This window comes from Oncorhynchus nerka, linkage group LG19 (assembly GCF_034236695.1).
Source record: "Oncorhynchus nerka isolate Pitt River linkage group LG19, Oner_Uvic_2.0, whole genome shotgun sequence".
NCBI lineage: Eukaryota > Metazoa > Chordata > Actinopteri > Salmoniformes > Salmonidae > Oncorhynchus > Oncorhynchus nerka.
In genome coordinates this window covers 43,471,865-43,498,897 of record NC_088414.1, presented here as the reverse complement: position 1 = coordinate 43,498,897, position 27,033 = coordinate 43,471,865, and the positions used below count along the sequence as shown (strand labels likewise).

The following is a 27,033-nucleotide window of genomic DNA, read 5'->3' as shown; positions in this document are numbered from 1 at the left end:
GGCAGTTACCTGCACTCCGTGTTTCCTTCATTTAGGCAGTTACCTGCACTCCGTGTTTCCTTCATTTAGGCAGTTACCTGCACTCCGTGTTTCCTTCATTTAGGCAGTTACCTGCACTCTGTGTGTTTTAGGAAATTCAGAGTAGTCCTCCATTTCTGCACATCAACTATGGATGCATCTCATATGGCACCCTATTCCCTATATAGTGCACCCTATTCCCTATACAGTGCACCCTATTCCCTATACAGTGCACCCTATTCCTATTCCCTATATAGTGCACCCTATTCCCTATACAGTGCACCCTATTCCCTATACAGTGCACCCTATTCCTATTCCCTATATAGTGCACCCTATTCCCTATACAGTGCACCCTATTCCCTATATAGTGCACCCTATTCCTAATCCCTATATAGTGCACCCTATTCCTAATCCCTATATAGTGCACCCTATTCCCTATACAGTGCACCCTATTCCCTATATAGTGCACCCTATTCCTAATCCCTATATAGTGCACCCTATTCCTAATCCCTATATAGTGCACCCTATTCCCTATACAGTGCACCCTATTCCCTATACAGTGCACCCTATTCCCTATACAGTGCACCCTATTCCCTATCCCTATATATAGTGCACCCTATTCCTATTCCCTATACAGTGCACCCTATTCCTATTCCCTATACAGTGCACCCTATTCCTATTCCCTATACAGTGCACCCTATTCCTATTCCCTATACAGTGCACCCTATTCCCTATACAGTGCACCCTATTCCCTATACAGTGCACCCTATTCCCTATACAGTGCACCCTATTCCCTATATAGTGCACCCTATTCCCTATACAGTGCACCCTATTCCCTATATAGTGCACTAACTTTATTTGACTCTTTGCAAACTGGAATCCATACATCCTGAGAATGCATTCATTGTAGCTGGGGATTTTAACAAGGCTAATCTGAAAACAAGACTCCCTAAATTGTATCAGCATATCGATTGCGCAACCAGGGCTGGCAAAACCTTGGATCACTGCTATTCTAACTTCCGCAACGCATATAAGGCCCTGCCCCGCCCCGCCCTCCTTTCGGAAAAGCTGACCACGACTTCATTTTGTTGATCCCTGCCTACAGACAGAAACTAAAACAAGAAGCCCTCTCCTGTACTCCCTGTTCACCCACGACTGCGTGGCCACGCACGCCTCCAACTCAATCATCAAGTTTGCGGACGACACAACAGTGGTAGGCTTGATTACCAACAACGACGAGACGGCCTACAGGGAGGAGGTGAGGGCCCTTGGAGTGTGGTGTCAGGAAAATAACCTCACACTCAACGTCAACAAAACTAAGGAGATGATTGTGGACTTCAGGAAACAGCAGAGGGAACACCCCCCTATCCACATCGATGGAACAGTAGTGGAGAGGGTAGCAAGTTTTAACCTGTTGCCTCTACTTGGGACGCTTGCGTCCCAACTAGAGCTCTGGAAATGCAAATGCGCTACGCTAAATGCTAATAGTATTAGTTAAAACTCAAAAGTTCATTAAAATACACATGCAGGGTATCAAATTAAAGCTACACTCGTTGTGAATCCAGGCAACAAGTCCGATTTTTAAAATGCTTTTCGGCGACAACATGAGAAGCTATTATCTGATAGCATGCACCAATACACTACAACAGAAAAGCACAGCAGGGGACGTAAACAAAATAATTAGCATTTCGGCGTTACACAAACCGCACAATAAAATAGAAAACAGTCATTACCTTTCACCATCTTCTTTGTTGGCACTCCTAGATGTCCCATAAACACTATTGGGTCTTTATTTCGATTAAATCGGGCCATATAAAGCCAAGATATCGTTATATGTAGACTGTGTGATAAACGAAAAAACAGCGATTTCACAACGTAACGTCATTTTTTAAAATTCAAAAAGTAGATGATAAACTTTCACAAAACACTTCGAAATACGTTTGTAATGCTACTTTAGGTATTAGTAAACGTTAATAAGCGATAAAAATCATCCGTAGGCGATGTAAATATCATTAGCTGTCGTCTTGGAAAAAATTTCAGGAGAGAGCTCTTCCGGAATGATCTGGGCGGAGACCGGAGGTAAGTGGTGCCCCTGTTTCGGTTCAACCAAGAATTAAAGATGATTCAATTCACAAGACTCTAGACAACATGGGGATGCTGTGGGAGTTGAATGCTCGGTCTTATCTAATTCGGCTCACTGTTAACAATTGCTGGAAGTGGCGCAAGGATATTTATTTCCATTTTCTGTGATCAGGTTTTCCAGCGCTTTCCGATGTAACGCACGTTATGTAATAGCCACAGTCGTGATTTAACCAGTTTTAAAAACGTCCGAGGGTTTCCTATCCACACATTCTAACCATATGAACGTACTATATTCCTGGCATGAGTAGCAGGGCGCTGAAATGTTGCGCGATTTTTAACAAAATGTTCAAAAAAGTAGAGGGTCGACTGAAGAGGTTAAGTTCCTCGGCATACACATCACAGACAAACTGAATTGGTCCACCCACACGGACAGCATCGTGAAGAAGGCGCAGCAGCGCCTCTTCAACCTCAGGAGGCTGAAGAAATTCAGCTTGTCACCAAAAGCACTCACAAACTTCTACAGATGCACAATCGAGAGCATCCTGGCAGGCTGTATCACCGCCTGGTACGGCAACTGCTCCGCCCACAATCGTAAGGCTCTCCAGAGGGTAGTGAGGTCTGCACAACGCATCACCGGGGGCAAACTACCTGCCCTCCAGGACACCTACACCACCCGATGTTACAGGAAGGCCATTAAGATCATCAAGGACAACAACCACCCGAGCCACTGCCTGTTCACCCCGCTATCATCCAGAAGGAGAGGTCAGTACAGGTGCATCAAAGCTGGGACAGAGAGACTGAAAAACAGCTTCTATCTCAAGGCCATCAGACTGTTAAACAGCCACCACTAACATTGAGTGGCTGCTGCCAACGCACTCAACTCCAGCCACTTTAATAAGGGGAATTGATGGGAAATGTAAAATATATCACTAGCCACTTTAAACAATGCTACCTAATATAATGTTTACATACTCTACATTATTCATCTCATATGTATACGTATATACTGTACTCTATATCATCTACTGCATCTTTATGTAATACATATATCACTAGCCACTTTAACTATGCCACTTTGTTTACATACTCATCTCATATGTATATACTGTACTCGATACCATCTACTGTATCTTGCCTATGCCGCTCTGTACCATCACTCATTCATATATCTTTATGTACATATTCTTTATCCCCTTACACTTGTGTGTATAAGACAGTAGTTTTGGAATTGTTAGGTTAGATTACTCGTTGGTTATTACTGCATTGTCAGAACTAGAAGCACAAGCATTTCGCTACACTCGTATTAACATCTGCTAACCATGTGACCATTAACATCTGCTAACCATGTGTATGTGACAAATCAAATTTGATTTGACCCAGGGTCCATAGGAGTCTGGTAGAAAGTAGTGCCCCATATAAAAAGAGAATAGGGTATGTGGTCATACTTACCATAGTAGTGGACATAACAGCACTTCTCAACAACAACAAACGAAAATGTGCACCCGAGTATTGAGTTTGGGAATCCCTGTCCTATATAGTGATCTGATTTTGACCAAAGTGGTACACTGTATATGGTACAGAGTGCTATTGGGGACACGTGCCGTGTCTGTAGTAGGGTACTAACACCTCTAATGACTGTCTGTAGGAACAGGCGTGACTGAAGTGCTGTTATGTCCACTACTATGGTACAGTATGACCACAATCTCTATTCCCTTATATGGGGCGGCAGGGTAGCCTAGTGGTTAGAGCGTTGGACTAGTAACCGGAAGGTTGCAAGTTCAAACCCCCGAGCTGACAAGGTCGTTCTGCCCCTGAACAGGCAGTTAACCCACTGTTCCTAGGCGTCAATGAAAATAAGAATTTGTTCTTAACTGACTTGCCTAGTTAAATAAAAGGGAAAACAAATAAATAAATATGGTGCACTACTTTCTACCAGAGTCCTATGGACCCCGGTAGTGCACTTTATAGGGAATAGGGTGCCATATGAGATGCATGCACTTCCTATCACAGCTTTTAGAGGTCAGACCACACCGTGAAGTCCGGCGGGGTCAGACCACACCGTGAAGTCCGGCGGGGTCAGACCACACCGTGAAGTCCGGCGGGGTCAGACCACACCGTGAAGTCCGGCGGGGTCAGACCACACCGTGAAGTCCGGCGGGGTCAGACCACACCGTGAAGTCCGGCGGGGTCAGACCACACCGTGAAGTCCGGCGGGGTCAGACCACACCGTGAAGTCCGGCGGGGTCAGACCACACCGTGAAGTCCGGCGGGGTCAGACCACACCGTGAAGTCCGGCGGGGTCAGACCACACCGTAAAGTCCGGCGGGGTCAGACCACACCGTAAAGTCCAGTGGTTAGAACCAGATGGGGGCATCTCTTCTGACCAGGATATTGGCTGTCATTTTCACATTGCAGACGATTCAACACGTTGAAACGGTCACACTCTGCAGCTGACCAACGGCGCAAGGCCGTGTCTTGGTGTCCTTTAGGAGAAAGGCAACTGTCTTGCCAACGTGATGTCATGCATCAGTCACAACGAGTCCCTGTGGTGCCACACACAACCACCAAGGGAGTCTTTCATTTTAAATGTTTCCATTTTAGAAATTCTACAATCACAATTGAACAAGACACTCTGGAACCCCCACCACAGTAGAATCAGTACCGTTCTAGAACACTCCAGGGCCTTGGGCACAAAGCCACAGAATCAGTACCATTCTAGAACAATCCAGGGGCTATGGCACAAAGCCACAGAATCAGTACCATTCTAGAACACTCCAGGGGCACTGGCACAAAGCCACAGTAGAATCCATACTATTCTAGAACACTCCAGGGGCACTGGCACAAAGCCACAGTAGAATCAGTACTGTTCTAGAACACTCCAGGGGCTCTGGCACAAAGCCACAGTAGAATTAGTAACATTCTAGAACACTCCAGGGGCTCGGGCACAAAGCCACAGCTGGAATGGTTGATCATCAATCGTGGATCTCGAATGAGTAGCCACACACACACTCACTCTCAAGGTTGGCTATAGGCCTCATCTTCTACCCAGGCACACACACACACACACACACACACACACACACACACACACACACACTCCTTGCTGTCATCAAGAGTGAATCTGTAATGAGTAGCCACACACACTCAGAATTGGCTGTAGGCCTAATCTTCTACCCAGGCACCTCCCCTCCCCCCGCCATCTCAGTAGTAATGACAGATCTGCAGTCTGCTCCCAGGATCGTTCTTCCCTGGGCTGAAGAAAGGAGATACCGGCTCTTCGAAGTACGCCTCAAACATGTACAACTTCTTCATGGTGACTGCGTCGTAGAAGGACACGCGTCCTGCGTCGTAGTCCAGGTACACGCCCACCCTCGGGGAGTTCCAGTAGTCGGCCAGAGGTATCTTGGCATCCTCCTCGTTAGCATATAGCCTGTCCTGCAGACTGAGGCTCCAGTAGCCGGAGGATGGACACAGGTTGACGAAACCCTTCCTGGGACTGTACTCCCCTGTCACCCCCAGGTACCATACGCCCTTGTCCTTCACATCCACCTGAAATAAGAAACAACAAATCAAAACCTTACTGTACTTGCCTTTCTTCATTAAGTTTCCTTGTGTCACCTATGTGTACATATGGCCCAATGAAAAATGTGGCTTCAACCACTAGAATTTACATTAGGATCCCAGTGGTTTGAGCATTGAGCCAGTAACCGAAAGGTTGTTGGATCGAATCACAGAGATGACAAGGTAAAAAAATCTGTCTTTCTACCCCGGAGCAAGGCAGTTAACCCGCTGTTCCCCGGGCCCCGAAGACGTCGATTATGGCAGCCGCCCCGCACCTCTCTGATTCAGAGGGGTTGGGTTAAATGTGGAAGACACACCTCTCTGATTCAGAGGGGTTGGGTTAAATGTGGAAGACACACCTCTCTGATTCAGAGGGGTTGGGTTAAATGTGGAAGACACACCTCTCTGATTCAGAGGGGTTGGGTTAAATGCGGAAAACACTTGAGTTTAATATTTTAGTTTCAACACTGCGCGGAGACCACACCCTGCGCGGAGACCACACCCTGCGCGGAGACCACACCCTGCGCGGAGACCACACCCTGCTGGGGTGGGATTCCACCAAACAGACTTGTTGCAGATATAAACCAGTGTGTGATGACGTAGTTTCACACAACATGGACTTTTTAGTTGAACATTTCATGTACCTAATAAAAATCTAAAAGGTCAAGGCGTTTCAATGTATTATTATCTGACCCTGCTGGTCATCTATGAACATTTGAACATCTTGGCCAAGTTCTGTTATAATCTCCACCTGGCACAGCCAGAAGAGGACTGGCCCCCCCTCATAGCCTGGTTCCTCTCTACCTGGCACAGACAGAAGAGGACTGGCCCCCCCTCATAGCCTGGTTCATCTCTACCTGGCACAGCCAGAAGAGGACTGGCCCTCCCTCATAGCCTGGTTCCTCTTTACCTGGCACAGCCAGAAGAGGACTGGCCACCCCTCATAGCCTGGTTCCTCTCTACCTGGCACAGCCAGAAGAGGACTGGCCACCCCTCATAGCCTGGTTCCTCTCCACCCGGCACAGCCAGAAGAGGACTGGCCCCCCCTTATAGCCTGGTTCCTCTCTACCCGGCACAGCCAGAAGAGGACTGGCCTCCCCTCATAGCCTGGTTCCTCTCTACCCGGCACAGCCAGAAGAGGACTGGCCCCCCCTCATAGCCTGGTTCCTCTCTACCTGGCACAGCCAGAAGAGGACTGGCCACCCCTCATAGCCTGGTTCCTCTCTACCTGGCACAGCCAGAAGAGGACTGGCCACCCCTCATAGCCTGGTTCCTCTCTACCTGGCACAGCCAGAAGAGGACTGGCCACCCCTCATAGCCTGGTTCCTCTCCACCCGGCACAGCCAGAAGAGGACTGGCCACCCCTCATAGCCTGGTTCCTCTCTACCTGGCACAGCCAGAAGAGGACTGGCCACCCCTCATAGCCTGGTTCCTCTCTACCTGGCACAGCCAGAAGAGGACTGGCCCCCCCTCATAGCCTGGTTCCTCTCTACCTGGCACAGCCAGAAGAGGACTGGCCACCCCTCATAGCCTGGTTCCTCTCTACCTGGCACAGCCAGAAGAGGACTGGCCACCCCACATAGCCTGGTTCCTCTCTACCTGGCACAGCCAGAAGAGGACTGGCCACCCCACATAGCCTGGTTCCTCTCCACCCGGCACAGCCAGAAGAGGACTGGCCACCCCTCATAGCCTGGTTCCTCTCTAGGTTTCTTCCTAGGTTATGGCCTTTCTAGGGAGTTTTTACCTTAGCCACCGTGCTTCTACACCTGCATTGCTTGCTGTTTGGGGGTTTTAGACCAACGCTCTAACCACTAGGGTACCTGCCGCAACCCTTGTATACAATTCACCACTAAAGTGTTTACAATTAGATATCTGCTGGTTCTCTGTAGCTCAGTTGGTAGAGCGTAGTGCATGCAACGTCAGGAGTGTGGGTTCAAATCCCAGGACCAACCACATGTTAAATGTATGCATGTATGGCTGAAAGTCACTTTGGATAAAAAATGTTTTTAAAGAGTCTGCTAAATGGAACATACTATATTATTATAATAATGGCTTTCTGCCAGAAGTCAGAGGCCTGGATGAGACAGTACAGTGGCCATTTTGTCCCTGTGTTTCCTACAAGCTTAGTCTTCCTACTCTGTTCTTCTCCATGCTGCTCTTCCTTCAGAAAAGCATGAGTCACAACTTTGTTCACTTGTACAATTTCTCTCGTTCGCTCGTTCGTTCTTTCGCTTGTAAAATGTCCACACTCACCGAAAATAACATTCGGTAGAGACTAGCAATTCTTGTGTAACTTTATGAGCTGGATTTGCAATTAGTTTTGTTTTGTTTTCACTTGTTAGCATTTAGCTAACGGAGTCTATGTGATTTCGCTACTACTTGTGCTAATTCTGTTAGCACTTTGGTAAAAGCCATGGGCATTTTTGTTGTTGTTGAATTTATAGCGCCCCCTTGTGTGATGTACCGGTAATACCGTAAATCCCCAAAATGGCAGAAGAACACAATGACGGTAGGAAAATCTGGATACCACCCACGTCGAAGAATTACAAATAATCATGAATGAAATCGTGAAAAATAGATCAGTGAAGAAACACAGATCATGTCCCCAAAACATGCTAGGGGACTTTAACAGGTTTTTTGGGGGTGGGGGGGGGGTTATGATATTTATGCCTCTGTAACTTAATGTAGTATATGTATGAAAAAAACATCAAATAAAAGTGACATTCTGTACGGTCGTCTCATATGAGGTTTCTGTGTTTTGCACTATAGCCCGTTACCATATATATGATTGAATATTATCTGCTGTTGGCTTGTGTGGATGTATGTATGTGTTATGCACTATAGCCCGTTACCATATATATGATTGAATATTATCTGCTGTTGGCTTGTGTGGATGTATGTATGTGTTATGCACTATAACCCGTTACCATAGATGTGATTGAATATTATCTGCTGTTGGCTTGTGTGGATGTATGTATGTGTTATGCACTATAACCCGTTACCATAGATGTGATTGAATATTATCTGCTGTTGGCTTGTGTGGATGTATGTATGTGTTATGCACTATAACCCGTTACCATATATATGATTGAATATTATCTGCTGTTGGCTTGTGTGGATGTATGTATGTGTTATGTAACATAGCTGACTTGAAACATTGTTAACAGTTTCAGGGCCATGGGCCTTTCTCATGATGGAAAAATACAGAAGACAGGGACTGTTCAATGAGTTGGGGGGGGGCACATTCAGAGCGGGGTGTTGCGAGAACAAGCGGTCTTTTGTTAGATAACAGGAGCGAGATAACGGTATGGAGCATGAGAGCCTGGATGTTCTTCACAGCAACAGTTACATCTATCAACAGAAGCGCCAAGAGGCGGGGACCCGCCTGAGCTCCTGCAATAGGCTGAGCAAGTTTAAACCACGCCCAGTCTCTGCTCGGGAAGCCGGAACTACTACTGTCATCAGGGTATATTATAATATCTTTGTCAGGAACAAGTCAGTTCTCTGTTCTGCCCTGCGTGGTATTACAGTCAGCCCGTATATACTAAAGTTGCATTTGCCATTTATTACTTAGCTAATAAAAAATACATAGTATAAAATCGGTGACTCATTGTTATATTTATCCTGATACCAGATTCGAATTTACACAACTCTAACAATATGAAATGAAACACTTGATCACCCCCCCCCCTAATCTAAGATTTAGCTACACTAAGTCATTCTGGATAAGAGTGTCTGCTAAAATATGACATACTTCGCTATCCCAGAGGGGAAACCTGCCTGGTACATACAGTATCATCCTCATCAGACTTAGAAAACGTAATGTACAGTGTATATAAATAAAGATCACTACCTCCCAGTAGTGTTGTCCACTGGAGTATTGCGCGGTGGCCAGAATGCCACAGAAGCGAGTGAAGCGCTGAGGCAGGTCTGGTTCCTGGCTACGGGTACGCACCTCCTCTACCTTGGTGTCGAAGTCTGTGATGGCCAGGTTAGGGTGAGCCGTGTCTGGGTCCAGGGTCAGGTTCTGGGGCACTGGGAGCAAGAGGGGAGAGAGGGGGAGGTGGAGGAGGGAGACAGAGAGAGAGAGAAAAGGAGGCAGAGAGATAGAGAGGAGGAGGTGGAAGAGGGACAGAGAGAGAGAGAAAGGGAGGCAGAGAGATAGAGAGGGGGAGGTGGAAGAGGGACAGAGAGAGAGAGAGAGGGGAGGAGATAGAGAGGGGGAGGTGGAAGAGGGACAGAGAGAGAGAGAGAGAGAAGAGGGAGGCAGAGAGATAGAGAGGGGGAGGTGGAAGACAGAGGATAGAGAGAGGTGGAAGAGGGACAGAGAGAGAGAAAAAGGAGGCAGAGAGATAGAGAGGGGGAGGTGGAAGAGGGACAGTGAGAGAGAGAAAGGGAGGCAGAGAGATAGAGAGGGGGAGGTGGAAGAGGGACAGTGAGAGAGAGAAAGGGAGGCAGAGAGATAGAGAGGGGAGGTGGAAGAGGGACAGTGAGAGAGAGAAAGGGAGGCAGAGAGATAGAGAGGGGGAGGTGGAAGAGGGACAGAGAGAGAAAAGGAGGCAGAGAGATAGAGAGGGGAGGTGGAAGACAGAGGGATAGAGAGGGGGAGGTGGAAGAGGGACAGAGAGAGAGAGAAAAGGAGGCAGAGAGATAGAGAGGGGGAGGTGGAAGAGGGACAGTGAGAGAATGGGAGGCAGAGAGATAGAGAGGAGGAGGTGGAAGAGGGACAGAGTAAGAACAAAAAGGTAGAGGGGGTGAGGGAGAGAGAGACAGGGGTGGAGACAAGGGGAGATGTTAGATGGGAAGTTCACCTGTGTGAATAGAACAGTCAAAGAGAGCCTGTGTGTTTGTGTGTGGGTGTGTCTGTCTGTGTGTGTGTGTGTCTGTGTGTGGGTGTGTCTGTGTCTGTGTGTGGGTGTGTCTGTGTGTGGGTGTGTCTGTGTGTGGGTGTGTCTGTGTGTGGGTGTGTCTGTGTGTGGGTGTGTCTGTGTGTGGGTGTGTCTGTGTGTGGGTGTGTCTGTGTGTGGGTGTGTCTGTGTGTGGGTGTGTCTGTGTGTGGGTGTGTGTGTGTGTGTGTGTGTGTGTGTGTGTGTGTGTGTGTCTGTGTGTCTGTGTGTGTGTGTGTGTGTCTGTGTGTGTGTGTGTGTGGGTGTGTGTGTGGGTGTGTGTGTGGGTGTGTCTGTGTGTGGGTGTGTCTGTGTGTGGGTGTGTCTGTGTGTGGGTGTGTCTGTGTGTGGGTGTGTCTGTGTGTGGGTGTGTCTGTGTGTGGGTGTGTCTGTGTGTGGGTGTGTCTGTGTGTGGGTGTGTCTGTGTGTGGGTGTGTCTGTGTGTGGGTGTGTCTGTGTGTGGGTGTGTCTGTGTCTGGGTGTGTCTGTGTCTGGGTGTGTCTGTGTCTGGGTGTGTCTGTGTCTGGGTGTGTCTGTGTCTGGGTGTGTCTGTGTCTGGGTGTGTCTGTGTCTGGGTGTGTCTGTGTCTGGGTGTGTCTGTGTCTGGGTGTGTCTGTGTCTGGGTGTGTCTGTGTCTGTGTGTGTGTCTGTGTGTGTGTGTCTGTGTGTGGGTGTGTCTGTGTGTGTGTGTCTGTGTGTGGGTGTGTCTGTGTGTGGGTGTGTCTGTGTGTGGGTGTGTCTGTGTGTGGGTGTGTCTGTGTGTGGGTGTGTCTGTGTGTGGGTGTGTCTGTGTGTGGGTGTGTCTGTGTGTGGGTGTGTCTGTGTGTGGTGTGGGTGTGTGTGGGTGTGTCTGTGTGTGGGTGTGTCTGTGTGTGTCTGTGTGTGTGTGTGTGTGTCTGTGTGTGTGTGTGTGTGTGTGTGTGTGTCTGTGTGTGTGTGTCTGTGTGTGTGTGTCTGTGTGTGTGTCTGTCTGTGTGTGTGTGTGTGTGTCTGTCTGTGTGTCTGTCTGTGTGTGTGTCTGTGTGTGTGTCTGTGTGTGTGTCTGTGTGTGTGTCTGTCTGTGTGTCTGTCTGTGTGTCTGTCTGTGTGTGTGTGTGTGTCTGTGTGTGTGTGTGTCTGTGTATCTGTGTCTGTGTGTCCAGGCCAACTCACTGGTGTGCAACACGTGCATCATCCTTTTCCACAAGATCAGCTGATGGGGTCCGGAGAAGTCATTCATCCAGTCACCAGAACAGTTAACAGATGAGATGAGAGGGCTCACCTTTAGAGGGCTGGAGAGAGGAGGAGGAGATATGGTGAGAGAAGAGCAGAGGACAGGGGAGATATGGAGTTACTACACAAACTAAAACAAAGGACAGTAAAATATCTTTCTCCAGGCTACAGGCTGAACCAGAGAACACCAGACTACAGGCTGAACCAGAGAACACCAGACTACAGGCTGAGAACACCAGACTACAGGCTGAGAACGCCAGACTACAGGCTGAGAACGCCAGACTACAGGCTGAGAACGCCAGACTACAGGCTGAACCCGAGAACGCCAGACTACAGGCTGAACCCGAGAACGCCAGACTACAGGCTGAACCCGAGAACGCCAGACTACAGGCTGAACCCGAGAACGCCAGACTACAGGCTGAACCAGAGAACGCCAGACTACAGGCTGAACCAGAGAACGCCAGACTACAGGCTGAACCAGATAACACCAGACTACAGGCTGAACCAGAGAACACCAGACTACAGGTTGAACCAGAGAACTACAGGCTGAACCAGAGAACACCAGACTACAGGTTGAACCAGAGAACGCCAGACTACAGGCTGAACCAGAGAACGCCAGACTACAGGCTGAACCAGAGAACGCCAGACTACAGGCTGAACCAGAGAACGCCAGACTACAGGCTGAACCAGAGAACGCCAGACTACAGGCTGAACCAGAGAACACCAGACTACAGGTTTAACCAGAGAACGCCAGACTACAGGCTGAACCAGAGAACGCCAGACTACAGGCTGAACCAGAGAACACCAGACTACAGGCTGAACCAGAGAACGCCAGACTACAGGCTGAACCAGAGAACGCCAGACTACAGGCTGAACCAGAGAACGCCAGACTACAGGTTGAACCAGAGAACGCCAGACTACAGGCTGAACCAGAGAACGCCAGACTACAGGCTGAAACAGAGAACGCCAGACTACAGGCTGAACCAGAGAACGCCAGACTACATGCTGAACCAGAGAACGCCAGACTACAGGTTTAACCAGAGAACACCAGACTACAGTCTGAACCAGAGAACACCAGACTACAGGTTTAACCAGAGAACACCAGACTACAGGCCGAACCAGAGAACACCAGACTACAGGCCGAACCAGAGAACACCAGACTACAGGCCGAACCAGAGAACACCAGACTACAGGCCGAACCAGAGAACACCAGACTACAGGCCAAACCAGAGAACACCAGACTACAGGCCAAACCAGAGAACACCAGACTACAGGCCAAACCAGAGAACACCAGACTACAGGCCGAACCAGAGAACACCAGACTACAGGCCAAACCAGAGAACACCAGACTACAGGCCGAACCAGAGAACACCAGACGCAGACTACAAGCTGAACATGGGAAAACAAAAACTTACTTTTTGTATGTCTCAGTGATGCTCTGTGGAGAGAGAAAGACAGAAGATGAGATACAAACCCTTTCACACAGCTAGAATTAACCCAATATAGAATGTTCTAGAAGGCTACAACGCAGAGCCAGGAAAGTAATGGGCTAACCCCTGTTACTGAAGGTATATCTGGAACCCATAACTCCTTGTCCTTACACCCAGATTGTATAATGCGTGGGATATCTGTAAAGAAACGGTCTCCAAACCTGCACCTATAACTCGGCTGCGGTAGACAGTGGTTGGTTGATGCAGGAAGCACGCCGTCTACCACAGCGTCTATATAGTGCTAAACTAAAACCACCATTTGTCGTCGTTTGACCATAGACCCGGGTAGAATTCTGAGCCCTTTTCTTAACTAATAGCAATTCCCATCCAGTTGACTCATTATGGAAAGCCCTCGATGGCGCAGCCCGCGCTAAAACAGGACTGTAGTCTTCCATCCAACTCTATGAGTCTGACCATAGAACAAGATGGGAGGATTGCCATGCTACCTTCATCAACACTTCAGGAACATGAAAACTATAATACTAAATGTATGGGGCTTCTCAGAAAACACTTTTCTTGGTTAACTTTACTGCACATAGCTCATCTGTAAATAGCTCATTCAATGTACCTCATCCCCAAACTGTATTTATTTATCTTGCTCCTTTGCCCCCCAGTATCTCAACTTCCACATTCATCCTCTGCACATCCTACCATTCCAGTGTTTAATTGCTATATTGTAATTACTTTGTCACCATGGCCTATTTATTGCCTTACCTCTCTTATCCTACCTCATTTACACATGCTGTATATAGATTTTTCTACTGTATGTTTGTTTTCCTCCATGTGTAACTCTGTGTTGTTGTTTGTGTCGAACTGCTTTGCTTTATCTTGGCCAGGTCGCAATTATAAATGAGAACTTGTTCTCAACTGGCCTACCTGGTTAAATAAAGGTGAAAAAAACACACTTTACATGACCACTTCTCAGAAAACCCTTTTGAATCCGGTAGCGCATTTTCTAAATCAACCATCTCAGAAAGGACAGAAACTGTGAGGGAATGTTTGACAAACGAACCTCGAAGCTGGTGTTTCCTCTGATGTGGTTGTGTATCTGGGCCATGTGTTTGTCCACAGCTACCACCTCGGTCTCCACCCACCTCAGGTTGTCATCTATCATCCCTATGACAGTCCCCTCCTCAGCATCCAGAGCCTAAGGATGGACATTTCGACATTATTACACTGTTGGAACTCTCATGACAATTTTCTGAATAATCTAATTATTATTTTGCTGCTGCTATATGCAAATTAGCCCAATGTGAGCCAAAGTATTCAGTATACCAACTAGCCATCAGGCTACACAGAGTATACCAACTAGCCATCAGGCTACACAGAGTATACCAACTAGCCATCAGGCTACACAGAGTATACCAACTAGCCATCAGGCTACACAGAGTATACCAACTAGCCATCAGGCTACACAGAGTATACAATTTGCCATCTCTTAGTTGATTAAATAACAAAAAGCAGATGAAATTTGAGAACACGGTATTTGCACGGTAAGTAAACAAAACCATCAGCTTACAAAACCTAACTGTAAAATGACTGTTTGAATACTCAACATGACTAATACTGAGACAGGATCATTGGTGGTTCAGTTGGTAAAACAGTGTTTTTCAACGCCAGGATTGTTGGGTTTGATTCCCACCGAGGCCAGGATTGTTGGGTTTGATTCCCACCGAGGCCAGGATTGTTGGGTTTGATTCCCACCGAGGCCAGGATTGTTGGGTTTGATTCCCACCGAGGCCAGGATTGTTGGGTTTGATTCCCACCGAGGCCAGGATTGTTGGGTTTGATTCCCACCGAGGCCACCCACACAAAGAGAAAGTATGCAAGCTTCTGGATAAAGGCGTTAGCCAAACGGCATATATAATAATGTGTGTGTGTAGGTGTGTGTGTGTGTGTGTGGTGACCTAATACAGTTGAAGTCAGAAGTTAACACACACCTTAGACAAATACATTTAAACTCAGTTTTTCACTATTCCTGACATTTAATCCTAGTAGAAATTCCCTGTTTTAGGTCAGTTAGGATCACCACTTTATTTTAAAGAATGTCAGAATAATAGTTGAGAGAACTATTTATTTCAGCTTTTATTTATTTCATCTCATTCCTAGTGGATCAGAAGTTTACATACACTCAATTAGTATTTGGTAGCATTGCCTTTAAATTGTTTAACTTGGGTCAAACGTTTCGGGTAGCCTTCCACAAGCTTCCCACAATAAGTTGGGTGAATTCTGGCCCATTCCTCCTGACAGAGCTGGTGTAACTGAGTCAGGTTTGTAGGCCTCCTTGCACGCACACGCTTTTTCAGTTCTGCACAGAAATGTTCTATGGGATTGAGGTCAGGTCTTTGTGATGGCCACTCCAATACCTTAACTTTGTTGTCCTTAAGCCATTTTGCCACAACTTTGGAAGTATGCTTGGGGCCATTGTCCATTTGGAAGACCAATTTGCCAAAGCCAAGCATTAACTTCCTGACTGATGTCTTGAGATGTTGCTTCAATATATCCACAATTTTCCAACCTCATGATGCCATCTATTTTGAGAAGTGCACCAGTCCCTCCTGCAGCAAAGCACCCCCACAACATGATGCTGCCACCCCCGTGCTTCACGGTTGGGATGGTGTTCTTCGGCTTGAAAGCCACCCCCTTTTTCCTCCAAACAAAACAATGGTCATTATGGCCAAACAGTTCTATTTCTGTTTCTTCAAAGCAGAGGACATTTTTCCAAAAAGTATAATGTTTGTCCCCATGTGCAGTTGCAAACCGTAGTCTGGCTTTTTTATGGAGGTTTTGGAGCAGTGGCTTCTTCCTTGCTGAGCGGCATTTCAGATTATGTCGATTTAGGACCTGTTTTACTGTGGATATAGATACTGGAGGAAACAGGTACAAAAGTATCTTCTCACAAGGTCCTTTGCTGTTGTTCTGGGATTGATTTGAACTTTTTGCACCAACGTACGGTCCTCTCTAGGAGACAGAACTCGTCTCCTTCCTGAGCGGTATGACGGCTGTGTGGTCCCATGGTGTTTATACTTGTGTACTATTGTTTGTACAGATGAACGTGGTACCTTCAGGGGTTTGGAAATTGAACCAGACTTGTGGAGGTCTACAATCTTTTTTCTGAGGTCTTAGCTGATTTCTTTTGATTTTCCCATGATGTCAAGCAAAGAGCCACTGAGTTTGAAGGTAGGCCTTGAAATACATCCACAAGTACACCTCCAATTGACTCAAAAGAGGTCAATTAGCCTATCAGAAGCTTCTAACGCCATGACATAATTTTCTGGAATTTTCCAAGCTGTTTAAAGGCACAGTCAACTTAGTGTATGTAAACTTCTGTATCACTGTAATTGTGATACAGTGAATTATAAGTTAAATAATCTGTCTGTAAACAATTGTTGGAAAAATTACTTGTGTCATGCACAAAGTAGATATCTTTACCGACTTGCCAAAACTATAGTTTGTTAACAATACATTTGTGGAGTGGTTGAAAAACAAGTTAATGACTCCAACCTAAGTGTATTTAAACTTCCGACTTCAACTGTATATACACACACTAACCTCCAGTAGGTCGTCCTTCTCATCCAACAGGAACTGGACTAGAGATCCCACGTCCTCTTCAATCTTCTCCTTCAGCTTCAGCTTCTTTAACTAGAAGATGTGATAACATGGGGAAAAGACACTGGCGTCACCTAATGGTCATCTGACATAACGACTGTCAGTCTAACCAGAGGAGGTACGAACACACACAACTGTCAGTCTAACCAGAGGAGGAACCAACACACACGACTGTCAGTCTAACCAGAGGAGGAACCAACACACACGACTGTCAGTCTAACCAGAGGAGGAACCAACACACACGACTGTCAGTCTTAGCAGAGGAGGAACCAACACACACGACTGTCAGTCTAACCAGAGGAGGAACCAACACACACGACTGTCAGTCTAACCAGAGGAGGAACCAACACACACGACTGTCAGTCTAACCAGAGGAGGAACCAACACACGACTGTCAGTCTAACCAGAGGAGGAACGAACACACACGACTGTCAGTCTAACCAGAGGAGGTACCAACACACACGACTGCCAGTCTAACCAGAGGAGGTACCAACACACGACTGTCAGTCTAACCAGAGGAGGAACGAACACACGACTGTCAGTCTAACCAGAGGAGGAACCAACACACACGACTGTCAGTCTAACCAGAGGAGGAACCAACACACACGACTGTCAGTCTAACCAGAGGAGGTACCAACACACACGACTGTCAGTCTAACCAGAGGAGGAACGAACACACACGACTGTCAGTCTAACCAGAGGAGGTACCAACACACACGACTGTCAGTCTAACCAGAGGAGGTACCAACACACACGACTGTCAGTCTAACCAGAGGAGGAACCAACACACGACTGTCAGTCTAACCAGAGGAGGTACCAACACACACGACTGTCAGTCTAACCAGAGGAGGAACGAACACACACGACTGTCAGTCTAACCAGAGGAGGAACCAACACACACGACTGTCAGTCTAACCAGAGGAGGAACCAACACACACGACTGTCAGTCTAACCAGAGGAGGTACGAACACACACACGACTGTCAGTCTAACCAGAGGAGGAACGAACACACACACGACTGTCAGTCTAACCAGAGGAGGAACGAACACACACGACTGTCAGTCTAACCAGAGGAGGAACGAACACACACGACTGTCAGTCTAACCAGAGGAGGAACGAACACACACGACTGTCAGTCTAACCAGAGGAGGAACGAACACACACGACTGTCAGTCTAACACACACGACTGTCAGTCTAACCAGAGGAGGTACCAACACACATGACTGTCAGTCTAACCAGAGGAGGAACGAACACACACAGGAACCGAGATTCGTTGGACAAGGTGATGTTTTTCCACTCCTCGATTGTCCAGTGTTGATGATCGCCTGCCCACAGGAGCTGCTTTTTCTGTTGTTTTTAAGCTGATAGGAGCAGAACCCGGTGTGGATAGTCCATATGTGTCAAGGACCGATGAGTTGTGCGTTCCCAAGATGCCGTTCTGCACACCACTGTTTGCAGCCCGCCTGTTAGCTTTGCACCATTCTTGACGTTTCCGTCAACCTCTCATCAACAGGCAGTTTTTTGCCCACAGGACAGCCACTGTCAGGATGTCTGTTTGTCGCACCGTTCTGGGTAAACTGAGTCACTGTCGTGCGTGAAAAAGCCCAGGAGGCTGTTTCTGAGATACTGGAACCATCGCGCCTGGCACCAATGATCATACCACACTCAGTCTCTTAGGTCCTACGATCATACCACACTCAGTCTCTTAGGTCCCTACGATCATACCGCACTCAGTCTCTTAGGTCCCTACGATCATACCGCACTCAGTCTCTTAGGTCCCTACGATCATACCGCACTCAGTCTCTTAGGTCACTACGATCATACCACACCCAGTCTCTTAGGTCCCTACGATCATACCACACTCAGTCTCTTAGGTCCCTACGATCATACCACACCCAGTCTCTTAGGTCACTACGATCATACCACACCCAGTCTCTTTCTGGTTTTGCCCATTCTGAATGTCTCGATGCCTCTCTGCCTGCTTTATAGAACAAGCCACGGCCACGTGACTCACTGTCTGTAGGACCGAACCATTTTGGTGAACAGGGTGGTGTCGCCTAACAAACTGGCTACTGATATATACAGTACCAGTCAGAAGTTTGGACATACGTGTTATTTCATAGTTTATGTTCTCACTATTATTCTACGATGTAGAAAATAGTACAAATAAAAGGAAAACCCTTGAATGAGTAGGTGTGTCCAAACTCTGGACCATTTGTCTGTCTGTTAATCATTATAATTTATAAATAAATAAAATTAATAATCTGTAATTCATTAATTTATATATATAAATAAAATGTATCTGTATTTAATTAATTAATATATATAAATACAATTAATAATCTGTCATTAATTAATTAATATATATAAATACAATTAATAATCTGTCATTAATTAATTAATATATATATAAATAAAATTAATAATCTGTAATTAATTAATTATATATATATATTAGTTCACTGGTATACCAACAGCATATCTATGTATATCCAGAGCCCAGCTGTGTACCTTGGCTTCATTCTTGGTCTGCTCATCCATAGCCTTCACTCTGGTACACACAGTCTTCTGCCATGTTAATTCCACCAGCCTCAGACGCAGTTCGCTCTGAGAGAAACACACACACACACACTTTACCGTGTTCAACCACTCAATCCATCTTAAAAAAAAGGGCAATTTGCAGTTCAAACAATAACATAGCAGACACCCCGTCACTGTTTTGGTAAACTGCTGACGGACAGGGCTGGAGAAATGTAACCAGTCTCAAATTCATAGACAGAGCTATGGATGCAAGGACTGACCATCAATGATATTAAAATGATACCTTTGCATTGTTTACAAACAACGGAGTAAAACCAAGCTTCCATTTTGGGTTCTGATTATGGGGTAAAGGACAGTTGAACTAAGCTCATGACACATTTACAAGTTATATGCTTCTAGAATCATGTCATTCATTTAAATATTCCAAGATGGCTGTATCAGATTGACTCTTTCAGAAACCATAACAACAAATCTTTTTCAGCAACAGCAGCATGTTGTGTCCTCGGGGCCTCACCTTCATATCCTCAAGGACCTCTGGAACAGGAGCCACATCATGGTGTCTGAAAAGACAAGGGAACACCATCATGTTATTTGGTTTGAATGCTCTACGTGACAGAAACTCTGGCCTTGAGAGCATCAGTTTGGTGATATCCACTCGATTGCTCAAAGAGAGAATTTGAGGGTAGGGTAGGCTAACGTGTTCCTAGATCAGTGGTTAACGGTCAACCTCCAACCAGTGATAGGTGGTGAAATAATAGGAGAGTAAACTCTGATCAAACCAGTGATCGTGAGGAAACAAAATGTTTGATCAAATACTATGCATTTTACAAACACTTTCACAGAATTCTCATCATCGTAACAGAATTTGAATCCCCAAAACCAATTAACAAATCAATATTTCCAATATATTTTTTTAAAGACACTGCTCCCCTGAAAGGCCCAATTTAAACAAACTGAAAAAAAAAATCTGGGGAAGGGTACCAAAACATTTCTACAGCACTGAAGGTCCCCAAGAACACAGTGGCCTCCATCATTCTTAAATGGATGAAGTTTGGAACCACCAAGACTCTTCCTAGAACTGGAGGCCCGGCAAAACTGAACAATTATTGGAGAGGGGCCTTGGTCAGGGAGGTGACCAAGAACCCGATGGTCACTGACAGAGCTCCAGAGTTCCTCTGTGGAGATGGGAGAACCTTCCAGAAGGACAACCATATCTGCAGCACTCCACTAATCAGGCCTTTATGGTAGAGTCGCCAGACAGAAGCCACTCCTTAGTAAAAAGGCACATGATAGCTCACATGGAGCTTGCCAGACAAACCTACAGGACTCTCAAACCATGAGAAACAAAACCCTCTGGTCTGATGAAACCAAGATTGAACTATTTGGCCTGAATGCCAAGTGTCATGTCTGGAGGAAACCTGGCACCATCCCTAAGGTGAAGCATGATGGTGGCAGCATCATGTCTGGAGGAAACCTGGCACCATCTCTACAGTGAAGCATGGTGGTGGCAGCATCATGTCTGGAGGAAACCTGGCACCATCTCTACAGTGAAGCATGGTGGTGGCAGCATCATGTCTGGAGGAAACCTGGCACTATCCCTAAGGTGAAGCATGATGGTGGCAGCATCATGTCTGGAGGAAACCTGGCACCATCTCTACAGTGAAGCATGGTGGTGGCAGCATCATGTCTGGAGGAAACCTGGCACCATCTCTACAGTGAAGCATGGTGGTGGCAGCATCATGTCTGGAGGAAACCTGGCACTATCCCTAAGGTGAAGCATGATGGTGGCAGCATCATGTCTGGAGGAAACCTGGCACCATCTCTACAGTGAAGCATGGTGGTGGCAGCATCATGTCTGGAGGAAACCTGGCACTATCCCTAAGGTGAAGCATGGTGGTGGCAGCATCATGCCTGGAGGAAACCTGGCACCATCATGTCTGGAGGAAACCTGGCACTATCCCTAAGGTGAAGCATGGTGGTGGCAGCATCATGCTGACTTGCCAAGTTAAATAAAGGTTCAATAAAAAATAAAAAATAAAATGCTGTGGGAATGTTTTTCAGCCTGCAGGGACTGGAAGACTAGTCAGGATCGAGGGAAAGATGAACAGAGTAAAGTACAGAGAGATCCTTGATGTAAACCTGCTCCAGAGCGCTCAGGACCTCAGACTGGGGTGAAGATTCACCTTCCAACAGGACAACGACCCTAAATACAAAACCTTCTTAGGCCCCCCTATCTGAGATATCTACTGCAGCCCTCATCCTCCACATACAAACACCCGTTCAACCAGTCACAATCTGTTAAAGGTCCCCAAAGCACACATATCCCTGGGTCGCTCCTCTTTCCAGTTCTCTGCAGCTAGCGACTGGAACGAGCTGCAACAAACACTCAAACAGCACAGTTCTCGCTCAATCTCTTCATTCAAAGACTCAATCATGGACACTGACAGTTGTGGCTGCTTTGCGTGACGTATTGTTGTCTCTACCTTCTTTCTTGCCCTTTGTGCTGTTGTCTGTGCCCATTAATGTTTGTACCACGTTTTGGGCTGCTACCATGTTGTCATGCTGTGTTGTCATGTGTTGCTACCTTGCTGTGTTGCTGCCTTGCTGTGTTGCCATGTGTTGCTACCTTGCCATGTTGTTGTCTTAGGTCTCTCTTTATGTAGTGTTGTGTTGTCGCTCTTGTCCAACAGGAGGTTTTATGCCTTTCGGTAGGCCGTCGTTGTAAATAAGAATTTGTTCTTAACTGACTTGCCTAGTTAAATAAAAGGTTAAATTATATATATATTTTTAAATAAAATAAAAAGCACACAGCCAAGACAACACAGGAGTGGCTTCTGGACATGTCTCTGAATGTCCTTACTGTGTTCAACCACTCAATCCATCTTAAAAGGGCAATCTGCAGTTCAAACAATAATAAAGCAGGCACCCCCCAGAGTTTGGACTTTAACCCAATCGAACATCTCTGGAGAGACCTAAAAATAGCTGTGCAGCAAAGCTCCCCATCCAACCTGACAGAACTTGAGAGAATCTGTAGAAAAGAATGGGAGAAACTCCCCAAATACAGGTGTGCCGAGCTTGTAGCGTTATACATAAGGAGACTCCAGGCTGTGATCACTGCAAAACGGTGTTTCAACAAAGTACTGAGTAAAGGGTCTGAATACTTATGTAAATGTATACTTAAAAAATAATATATATATACACATTTGATTTTTTTTAAATAAAAACCTGTTTTTGCTTTGTCATTATGGGGTATTGTGTGTAGATTGATGAGGGAGGGGGCGATTTAACACATTTTAGAATAAAGCTGTAACATAAAATGTGGAAAAAGTCAAGGTCTCTGAATACTTTGCCAAATGCACTGTGCAAATTATTTTTTATTTTACCTTTATTTAACTAGGAAAGTCAGTTAAGAACAAATTCTTATTTTCAATGACGGCCTAGGAACAGTGGGTTAACTGCCTGTTCAGGGGGCAGAACGACAGATTTTTGTACCTTGTCAGCTCGGGATTTGAACTTGCAACCTTTCGGTTACTAGTCCAATGCTCTAACCACTAGGCTACCCTGCCGAATGCACTGTGTGAATGCACTGTACGAATGCACTGTGTAGGTCATTCAAATATAGTGAAGAAAAATATAATTTACTGAGGTACAGTCCATATAAGGAAATCAGTCAATTGAAATAAATACATTAGGCCCTATTCTTTGAATTTTACTGATCTTCTTTGAATTTTACTGATCTTAACTTAAAGAACATACTCTGACTGTTCTGCCAGATGGTCCTAAGGAGGGGGGGGGGTCATGACCATCTCCCCCTCATATCTTTACCAAACACAGGCAGGAACCAAGGATTATTTATGACCTGAAAGATTAGGTGAACATTTTCAAGGCTGTCTCTTCACATGATACAATGTCCTTCACAACTCTTAACACCCCAGAACAGAATCAAGCACCTGACACAATTACACAACCATTTTTGTTATGCGTTTCTGAGATCAGGGTAGGGAAAGCTGATCCTAGATCTGTAGGCCTCAGGGGGAAACTTGGAACATGTGTTACCTGTGTTCCCGGGACTCCCTACACACCACACAGATGGGTTTGTTGTCGGTGTGACAATAGAGCTTCAGCTCCTCTCCATGCCTGTCACATTTCCCATCTATCTGGACACGCTTGGACGGAGCCGGCTGCTCACAGGGCTTCAGACACTCCAACCCACTCAGCTTATCAACAAGGTTCTTAACCAGGTAGTTCTTGGTGAAGCTGATCTTGTTAAATATCTACAGAGAAAGAGAAACGTTTGGAACAAACATCTTTTAGATTATTACCATCAAATGAAAAGGGAGGTACTGAATTAGTTGAGACAGTTAGGCAAACATTTTTAGCTTGCTACAACATGTAGAGCTGGGCGATATGGCCAAAAATACACTACATGACCAAAAGTATGTGGACACCTGCTCGCCGAACATCTCATTCCAAAACCATGGCCATTAATATGGAGTTGGTCCCTCCGTTGCTGCTATAACAGCCTCTACTCTTCTGGGAAGGTCTTCCACTAGATGTTGGAACATTGCTGCTATAACAGCCTCCACTCTTCTGGGAAGGCTTTCCACTAGATGTTGGAATATTGCTGCTATAACAGGCTCCACTCTTCTGGGAAGGCTTTCCACTAGATGTTGGAATATTGCTGCTATAACAGGCTCCACTCTTCTGGGAAGGCTTTCCACTAGATGTTGGAACATTGCTGCTATAACAGCCTCCACTCTTCTGGGAAGGCTTTCCACTAGATGTTGGAACATTGCTGTAGGAACTTGCTTCCATTCAGCCACAAGAACATTAATGATGTGGGGCGATTAGGCCTGGCACGTAGCCGGTGTTCCAATTCATCCCGAAGGTGTTCGGTGGGGTTGAGGTCAGGGCTCTGTGCAGGCCAGTTCTTCCACAACGATCTCAACAAACCATTTCTATAGGGATCTTGCTTTGTGCCCAGAGGAATTATCAGGCTGAAACAAGAAAGGGCCTTCCCCAATACTGTTGCCACAAAGTTGGAAGCACAAAATTGTCTAGAATGTCATTGTATGCTGCAGTGTTAAGATTTTCCTTCACTGGAACAAAGAGGCCTAGCCTGAACCATGGAAAATAGCCCCAGACCATTATTCATCCTCAAACTTTACAGTTGGCACTATGCATTGGGGCAGGTAGCATTCTCCAGGGATCCGCCGAACCCAGATTTGTCTGTTGGACTGCCAGATGTTGAATCACTCCAGAGAACACGCTTCCACTGCTCCAGAGTCCAAAGGCAGTGAGCTTTACACCACTCCAGCCAACGCTTGGCATTGCACATGGGGATCTTAGGATTTTGTGCAGCTGCTCGGCCTTGTAAACCCATTTCATGAAGCTCCCGATGAACAGTTATTGTGCTGACGTTGCTTCCAGGCAGTTTGGAACTCAGTAATGAGTGTTGCAACAGAGGACAGACGATTTTTAAGTGCTACGTGCTTCAGCACTCAGTGGTCCCATTCTGTGAGCTTGTGTGGCCTACCACGTCGCAGCTGAGCTGTTGTTGCTCCTAGATGTTGCCACGTCACAATAAGAGCACTTACAGTTGACCGGGGCAGCTCTAGCAGGTCAGAAATTTGACATACTAACTTGTTGGAAAAGGTGGCATCCTATGACTGTACCACATTGAAAGTCACGGAGCTCTTCAGTAAGGCCATTCTACCGCAAATGTTTGTTTATGGAGATTGCATGGCTGAAATATAGAAATCCACTAATTTGAATGAGTGTCCACATACTTTTGTAACTATAGTGTTTTTTCTTATTTTATATTTCGAAATAATTAAAGTTCTCAATATATGCACATGACACGAGAACAAGGTTTCTCAAGCTGGGTCAATTGGACCCCCCCCCCCCAAGGGGTGCATGTTTTAGTTTTTGCCCTAGCACTACACAGCTGATTAAAATAAACTAATCATCAAGGTTTGATCATTTGAATCAACTGTGTAGGGCCAAAACCAAAAACGTACAGGGAAACGTTGCCCTAGGATGACAACATATGAATTAAAAATTGATTTTAATGGGCTTTCTGATGGTTTCATACTCAATCAAACTAAGATAAAACTGACAGAGAAGTAGCCCAATTACATGTAATAGAACAGTTCATTTATTTTGCAGTTTTATCAAAATACATTTATAGATTGTATTGTAAAAAATCCATACATGTATGTGGATTGATACCGGTACACCCCTAAAAATATATCGCCCAGCCCTAGAAAATCCTCCGGGTTACCTTCGCCCATGGTAACCTACAAGCGTCGGGCTCTTAAAAGAAGATACCTTCATCAATGGCTGCTAAAAGTAGTTCGCGTCTGAATGTGCCCTAACCTTATCACAGGTAATAAAATAGTGTTTCAGACATTGATGACAAAGGGTAACTAAAAACAGGAAAATCACTCCTGCATCTCAGTGTGCCCGTTGCAGGTGAGCGGGAATAATGAAATGATAGTTTAATTGGGATAAAAAAAATAAAGACCCGCACACTACTCCTTCCCGAATAAAACTTGATTTATACTTTGATACTGACAAGAACAGTGTGGGGTTCTTTCTTTTGAGAGAAAGGAGACAATACTAAAGTTTGCTATGTGACTAGTTAGTTAGTCACAGAGATGAAGGGCATGATGATTCGGCCGTGATTACATGTTGGCTTGATTAAACAACACCTGGCCATACTACCTAATTAGCCACCAAGCTAATTTATAACAAAGGCTCCGCGTTTTTCCAGCAGTGTCGGTGTTATTAACTCATCTCTAACTTTATCCAATTCCAGTGGTAAAACGCTTAAAATAAGTACGGGAAAATGCATTGTAAATTACACTTGCTACGATTAACTTGACCATTCAAGATGACAAAGAAATTGTCTAGCTAGCAAACAGCTGATAAGAATAAAACACGCTAATTAGCATTGAAGCACAACAAACCATTCGGCACTCGGGGCATTGATAACCGACGTCCTCTCCTCCGTTCTCCTCCCAATGCATCAGGATGCAAAACTTGCAGAAATTGTGTCCGCATTTGAGAATGACCGGGTCGTTGAAGTAGTCAAGACAGATGGCACAAATCAACTCTTTCTGTAGCTCGATGCCTGCACCGCTGGATCCCGCAGCCATGTTGTTTACCTAGCTACCGACAACACTTTTCCGTAGCGTAGAAGAAAGCGGAAGTGTTGGCTCAACATGATTGCTTGGATTGATGATGCGATTGGCTATCCGTTGTCTGGGTAGAGGAAGAGGCGAGGCGAAAGATTTTACTCCGCCCAAAATTTGTCCAACGAAAATAAACCCCAAGAAGCTAGGAACTTTTGTATGGAAGTCATTAGGCAGATTTGCATAGAGTACCACAGTATGAGTCATAATTACCCATAAAACCTAGCGGTCAAACAGGGAAATGGGTCCAGTCGTTTTTCCACCATTCATTTTTCTTCCATAGGGGATTCTGGAAACACTTAAAATAAGAGCTGTGTTTGGTGTAGGCTTACCCTGGCGTAAATATCTCTAGGACAAGGTGACTTGTATCAATATATTCGCCTCTATTTACTTTCATTAACAGCAGGACAATAACCTAAAACACAAGGCCAAATATA

General features: G+C 45.9%; 1 protein-coding gene across 2 annotated transcripts; it reads right to left on the bottom strand.

Annotated features, from left to right (window-relative positions):
- Positions 1–1,969: 1,969 nt before the first annotated feature.
- trim47 (tripartite motif containing 47) lies at positions 1,970–26,765 on the bottom strand. 2 transcript variants are annotated; one of them, XM_065004961.1, is made up of 10 exons: positions 26,372–26,765; positions 23,457–23,674; positions 19,915–19,960; positions 19,371–19,466; positions 16,802–16,891; positions 14,262–14,396; positions 13,175–13,197; positions 11,700–11,818; positions 9,515–9,696; positions 1,970–5,649 (listed from the first exon to the last, which is right to left on the bottom strand). In XM_065004961.1, the coding sequence occupies exons 1-10, from the start codon at positions 26,558–26,560 to the stop codon at positions 5,302–5,304; spliced, it is 1,446 nt and encodes a 481-aa protein (XP_064861033.1). In that variant the 5' UTR covers positions 26,561–26,765; the 3' UTR covers positions 1,970–5,301. The 2 variants fall into 2 exon arrangements, with proteins under 2 accessions (XP_064861033.1, XP_064861034.1); XM_065004962.1 differs by having other exon boundaries at positions 9,617–9,696.
- Positions 26,766–27,033: the final 268 nt, after the last annotated feature.